This window comes from Atta colombica, unplaced genomic scaffold (genome assembly GCF_001594045.1).
Source record: "Atta colombica isolate Treedump-2 unplaced genomic scaffold, Acol1.0 scaffold176, whole genome shotgun sequence".
Classification (NCBI taxonomy): Eukaryota; Metazoa; Arthropoda; class Insecta; order Hymenoptera; family Formicidae; genus Atta; species Atta colombica.
In genome coordinates, this window is record NW_017259267.1 from 1,456,197 (window position 1) to 1,463,628 (window position 7,432).

At 36.7% G+C, this 7,432-nt stretch overlaps 1 protein-coding gene across 1 annotated transcript in view; it reads left to right on the forward strand.

Annotated features, from left to right (window-relative positions):
* Nucleotides 1-7,059, forward strand: part of LOC108686344 — a 148,630-nt gene extending 141,571 nt beyond the window's left edge. Inside the window, exons 5-6 of the mRNA XM_018191608.1 lie at nucleotides 6,763-6,838; nucleotides 6,954-7,059. Of these exons, the coding sequence (XP_018047097.1) occupies nucleotides 6,763-6,838; nucleotides 6,954-7,059 (182 nt within the window). The remainder of the gene's footprint in view (nucleotides 1-6,762; nucleotides 6,839-6,953) is intronic.
* Nucleotides 7,060-7,432: the final 373 nt, after the last annotated feature.

Here is a 7,432-nt window from a genome sequence, read left to right on the forward strand (position 1 = left end):
TATTAGCAAATTTAATTCAATTGTTTGAAAGCCACATTCAAATCTTCCAAATTAGACAAAATTAATATTAACATATTTCTCAAAATTTTGAGATACGTAAATACACACTTATAAAACCTGCTACCTGCGAAACTAAAAGGTATCTGTTATGATAACGCATTAAATATTAATAGTCAGTGATCATGTTATAATTTCTAAGCAAACTGTGAAGTAATTTTAGACGATAGTCAAATGCAGCGCAAACTATGTATGTAAGATATCGTAGTATTCCATCTCCGTTATGAGAAATACATATGTCCACATATTTTATCTTTATATGACTTATTTCGTTTGCCAGCAATTCTAATCACTTAATAAGTCGTCCGATACATTATGATATCGAATTTCAGATTTGACCAGCAGAAATTAACAATGTCGATGTAACATTTTGTTATTCTCAAACACAGCAAACTGTCTTAGTGAAATGCGAAATATGCACCCTGTATCTGAATCTCCTAAGTCCAATCTCAGGAAATATTGTCTTCGATATTCGTCTTACTTTATTTTCGTAAAAAATTGGGTGTTCTGGTAAAGCCGTTTGATCACGACTGCGAATGTTTGGACGTTTATGGTTTATAGCTCTCAGTATATAGTTATACGCTTTGGCGATATAAGAATGTATGTTGCAACACGCGGCATTGGAAAGCGGAGTGAATGAAAAAACTTACGACTTGCACGGACAGATGATAGATGATTTCACGAAACATATAGTAGAACAGAACTCAATCTTCTGAGCCGAGAGCGAAACAATACGGACGGCTAGTCTATGATGCGAGAGAAATTAAAAAGTTATTCCCTTGATTTTTCGCATAACGCGAAGCGATAAAGTGCAAACCATTGATCTTATCCAAGAAATAAAACATATTTCTGTGTTCGTACTAGGATATAGCTTCATTTCGCAATATATCATAATCTCAAAAAATTCATCATACGAGAGATGCGCAGTATAAAAAAAATTAGGGAAAGTCGATCAAAGAATTGCATCAGATCGTATGAATGATGCGATTTTTACTTATAATCGCGATATATTATCATAAACATTATAAGAATAGACTTCTCGTTTCTATGAAGTTGTGATTTTTAGTTTAGAAAGAATGAAATAGCTTAAAACATTACATCTCTCTCTCTCTCTCTCTCTCTCTCTCTCTCTCTCTCTCTCTCTCTTTAAAATATCGAGTTGAAGAGAGATGCAGGTTGAAGGAGATTTTAATGTGTTCAATTTCTTTCTAATGGAGCACAGAGCTCAGGGAAATGTGCAGTCCATATCTATTACGTCTGTATGTATTACACGGAGTTAAGCAAACATGCAAGATATAAGGTCAAATGGAATACGAGCAATAAAACGTGGAAGGGTTGCACCAGTCTAGACCTAGAGTATAGAGATCTAGAGTAGACGAGTTTTCGAAAGTGCGGACTCTGTGACACCACACCTCCGGTGACACATATCGGGTATGGTAGCACACACACGCACACTTGTGCAACATTATACAGTTGACATTCCGGAAAGACGGTACGCTCACCGTGGTATACGTATAGGTCGAAGAGACCTCCCAACGGAGAAAAAGGTAACCGTCGCGCTCCAGAGATTCCCTGGCCGACAGCCAAACACCCAACAACCAAGAAACCCTCAGACTCAACTGTATCTACTCCATCCAGGGACTTACGTACCTATCTCTGATCTTTTTCTCTTGTCTTTACGTGCCTTTCGCTCTTACCCTCTTCTCGTCTCGCCTCGCCTAGCCTCACTTCGACTCATTCTCAAATTCCATTTTCTAACTATGTTTCTATCCTTTCTACGATCACCTTTTCGGCTGTCGTTCTAACTACATCCTGTCACTCCCGCGCTATTACTTTCCTTATCACTTTCGTTATCACTCTTGTCTTTCATTGTCTTTCCCGAATTTAGCGACATTTTCAGCCCTGACAATCTTGTTCGATTGTTCCTATTCGACTCTAGTTTTCCACTTGGAACATTGTTCATTTTCATTAAAACAGTCGTGTGCAGTGCTTAAACAAAAAATAGATCAGCCAACGTTCTCGATTACGAGAAGTAAGTCTTTCTTGATTCAAGCATACCAGCTAAATATATTTACTTACTAAATTGCGCGCTTTTTAGCGAGCTATTAGTTGGCACGCTCTGTCAGCATCCCGAGTGCTGGAAAAGATTATCGCAATGGGATTTACTTTTCTTACCTAATTCCGCTTACGTAATTTCCAATCTAATTATCGTAACCGCGACAATGTACGTTTCTCTTTGATGATCTCCTGAGGGCGACGTATTTGGGTCGACAATGTTCTTACACGAAGATATTTCGCATGGGCTTGTCTCTTACGTAGATCCCGGAGATATTTTGTCTGCAGCGAATGGATTTTCGAAAGTAAAGAAGCAACATGATAAGAATATGACGCAGCAATAAAAACTAACTTAACCCTTAAATAACTGTTGTTCGGGGAAGGGAAGGGTGGTTACGGCGCTCGCGAATCTTCGAGAGGACATCAGGTAAAATCGGAGCACGTAGATAAAATCGGTACAGTCCATCGGCAAAATGCGAAGTCACGTCATTAACCAACCAAGCGCATCGACCTAGTTGCTGCTGTGCCATTAGCAGATAATGACACTTTTTCGAACGAAAGATGGGCGGCCAGACTTTAGTTCCCGTAGATAGAACGTAATCGATCGTTCCCTTCTGACGAGCGACTCGTATTGAAGAGAATTTTTCTAAAATCAGCCGAAACAAATACTAATGAAGCAAGACTTCGGAAGTATCTTTGGAGCGACTGTAAAAGAGAAATTGAAATATCTCTTAAGGATCGCTACACAATAATGATCGCTCATTACTAACTTGATCGTATCATTCGTCGAGCTCCTTCGACAAGAATATTTAGCTTACGCAAAAATTTTTGCGTTCTACATGAAGATATAAAGTTTATATATAATAATAGAAGAAAAATTGAAGAAAAATTCGCAACTTCATTGCAATAATGATTTTATATAAATCGTTTTATTTTATGAATGACCATTTTCAATCGCGCTTGTAGAATATTTTTAATAATCTTGATAAAAGTGACATTTTTTTTATTAGCATGAAGTATCAATTTAAGTATTATATTTAAAGTATATATTTAAATCACAGAATTTATTTAAGTTTAGACATAACTAACTCATAACTAACTACACACAAGTACAGTATTTAAGTTTAGGAAACACCTTAAACATACTTGTATGAATATATTATATCCAACTCAATTCGACTATTTATAACTTTTATAAAAATGAACATATTGTAAATAATTTTTTTCCAATCAAAAATTTGAACCAAATATTAAAAAACATAACGATACCAAGCAAACATAAGTATTTTTAACAAAAAAATTTATAAACATTGTAATGGAAAAAATATTGGAAAAAGAGAATCGGATGTGCCATACACTAAAAAGGCATGTTTAAAAGACAGTCAATTAACTTCATTTTTCTCACGAAAAAGAAATTCTTACGTCGTTATCAGTGCACTTACAAAAGAAGAATTATTGTCTTAGGAAAGTCAATATGAAAATACAGTAAATCCTTACACAATAGTGACTTACTTTCATTTCAATGGCCTTATCAATAGTTATGTTCGTTTCATTTGTGTTTGCAACTCGACACAGCTTATTTTTTTCAAAAGTACTCTGATAGAGGCATGCGACGCATCCCTTCGTGGGCGTTAATATTCTCGATGGGTGGTCCAGCGAGCCAGGAGCGTCGCTTTCGCCGAGAGGGTGGCTGCTAGAAAATATGCGAGATATCGGAGAACCCTCGATCAGTTGCGCCCACCTTCTCCGTGTTATCACCATGACTACCGGATGAAACAAACGGTAGCCGGCATGGCTGCTAAGCCTCGGCAGCCTGGCAACCAACCTCTCACCCTGCGAGAATGAACCCGTCGCTTTGTGCTCCCAGCTGTCAGGACTCTCTTCAGCCGATAGAGGTTTCTATACCTAAACCACCTACGAACGCGCGCACGGTTCAGAATCGACTCATTCGCATCTGACACACGCCAATTTATGCTCAGAATTACAAAGGAAACGTTACATCCTGTGTGTTGCAAGTGAGCCTTTGAGCTTGCGAGTGACGAATGGCAAGGCCGTGTCAATGACATAACGATTCCATTTCGCAGGTTTTGGTAACAAACTTAGTCTGAGGTTCAGTTTGGATTGGTGGTGTTAATGATCGGCAGCGGAATGCTTTACCACTTTCGTATGTTAAACGAATCGCCGCGTCATCGTCGTATTTTACATTATAGTTGTGATTACATTAAGAGAAAAATGTTTGATATTTGTGACTATAATTGCCTTAAAATAATTAGTTCCATTGTTATTACTCTTATAATATAATTGTAATAATAATACATATATTATATATATATATATATATATACAAATATATAGTTCTTTTAAACGAGTGAGAAAATTATACTAATAAGTTATGGTAATTTCAAATATTAATGTAGTGAAATATCAAGATATATAAATGATAAATAAAATAAATATTTTTATTCAGTAAATGCAATTTATAGTGAATATATTTTCTTAAATCCACACTATTTAATGTAATAATAAGAAATATATTTTTAAAAAACTAAAATTTGTTAAGCAAAGTGTGACTATTATTAATAGCATAATTGATGGCATTTACATAGTTAAAACCATAAATATATGATTGTCCCAAAAAATGACTATAAATTATAGTTAAATTGTGATAATTGCAATCTTTTTTTTCTCTCAGTATAAACAATTATAGATATAGTATAAACAAAATATATTTAAATAAAAATTTATTGTACATTGAAAAAAGATTCAACATTTTGCTATAAATATATAAACACAGAAATCGATATAAAACAATATAATGATGTTACTTATCAGTGCGTAGTGAGTTATACTTAGAATCCAGCGTATAAAGTAAAGATCCTCGGAACGTAGACAGTGACAAATTGCTGCAGAAATAAGAGGGTGAAAGCGGTGGTTAGAAGAACCTTATGGGCCAAAACCGATGTAGCGTCAGTATATCAAAGTAAACGAACGAACAAACTATCCTTGTTATTTTTTTTTTATTTTGCAACCGCTTCCTCTAGACTCTCTAACTCCCATTATATTCAGCCTCGTTATTGATTCAACAGCCAATTTTCGCGTTATGTGAAAATCTCTCTTTCAACAAAGATATTCGTTTTGACTGTTTTGAGTTACAATTGTTCGAAAAAAAGAGCTTGTTATCGTTTCTGTTAAAAGACTGAATACAATCCGGTGATTATCTTTGTGTGGAGTTATCAATGGGAAAAGATATCTCTGTAATTCTTCACGTGTATAAAAAAAAATTAAATATATACAATAAAAACGCGTATTCTATAATTAAATGTTCCGACAGAATTCGACGTCGATGACGTTTATGGACAGAGAATATTAAGCATTATTCGATAAAATGATTTAGCGATCTTGTGCTGGCGACCAAGGCGAGCATCAGACGAATGCGGTCGATAGCAGAACGTCACTGACGATTACATTAGTCATGAACGCATTAACTATACAGATAAAAGGAAGGCAGCTCGCGACGACCCATCAACTAGAATATGCATGACGCTACGAACCGACAGACCGGAGACCACGCACGGTGAACGAAGGTTAAATCGAATGGCAACGTCAGCCTGCCATTGGGCAGGAAAGAAAGTTTGAAAATTAATTATGCATGCGCGCGCGTCGCTACTCGTTGATACCCTGGACCTCTACGAATTCGCTTCGACGATTGCACTTATCACTATTCTGATTTGCCTGATTTGGCATAAATCCGCACATCTTCAACACAAGACATTTTCGATTAATTAAAATGTCTTGTCAGTTCTATCGACGTGATCTTCAGTTTTTCTATTTTTATATTAATTGGCTACGTTCAATAGAGAAAACTGATCACTAAGCGCTCATTGATCTAGTTTTCTTTGCTGAACGCAGCCATTTGATTATTTCCAGAACATGTAGAAATCTAAACCATAATTAGAAATAATGTAAGCACGCATCCGTTTTGATCGTTTCATTTAAATAATTCCGCGGGCACTATACTCGAAACAGGGTTAAAGCACTTGCGAATACGAGAACAACTTGCATTTAATAAACTCAATTATCTCGTCGCATGACATAGGTCAAGTTGCTGAGAGTAGAGGAATATCTGCGTCCGCCGCAGATCCTGTTACCTGTCTAAGTAATTAAGCAGTAGTTACGACGGCATATGTTTCAGCGAAATGTCGCAGTATACAACAGCCATGAATCAAATGCACAGAAAATTGGAACACGCTCGGAATGTATCGAAGAATCTCCGCGTTCGCGCTGCATTATACTTTAGAGCAGAATGATGTAGGGGAATATCTAACATTACCGTCGGATTAACATAATCGTCGAAGAACATAATTTGATGCTAATTATCTCTTCGTTCAAATTATTAAATAACGATGAGAATTATTAAAATTATTATAATTGTTGCGACCTTTAATGTGTCTTGGATAGAATTGTTACCTCGGCACTGGTAGAATGTTAGCAAATATTTGTAATCGCACTTCGCGATTACTCGCGGTTGGTAGTTCAGAAAGCGGCGTTTGTATCGCCGTTAACCGGTGCAAGACGAATGCGTTACTCGATCGTCGAGTGTGACTTTATGCAGCAGAGCATTAAGGACAAACGTTTCGCTGTGTGTTGCAGAGTACTTGATGTCAGGAAGTCCACGGAGTTATCCAGCACGATCCCCGGGGGTTGCTTCCACGCCAACCGTGACCAGGTGAGTTAGTACGCCTCCCCGCGAATTTCGCCAATCCGTATACGCGAATGTGCGACGTCGTTTCTCGTGCGACTCGCAAATGTGACACATCCATATTCCAACCGGAATAACATAGATTCTCGCAAGGGCTCGAACGAGTAAGCGGATTTTTCGCTAGGGGCAGCAAATCGGTCAGCCTTATCGGTTTTACCTGGTGGCTGGGCTTTACGCGACTGAATTAAGCCCTAGCAACTACAAAGAATCGATGGCCCGCGACTGATTTGTTCTGAAACTGTGAACACATCGTGATGTTCGATGATTTTCAACCATCATCGCGCCTCGCAAATTTCAGTATCGTTGCGTAAACGATTTTACGTGATTAATCATTCGATGCCACACTATGGGAACAATACATTTGGTACATGATAAATTGATTGTTTATAGTTTTTATACAAATTATTAACAGAAAGAATGATTTTAAAAGATCTGAAATTTTTCTGAATACAGACTTGAAAATAGTTTTATTGGACCAATGTAATCAAAATAATTATGTTGGAAACTAATAAATGATGAGTAATGCTGCAAAAAATTTAAATCTTTCAATAAAATCATTTT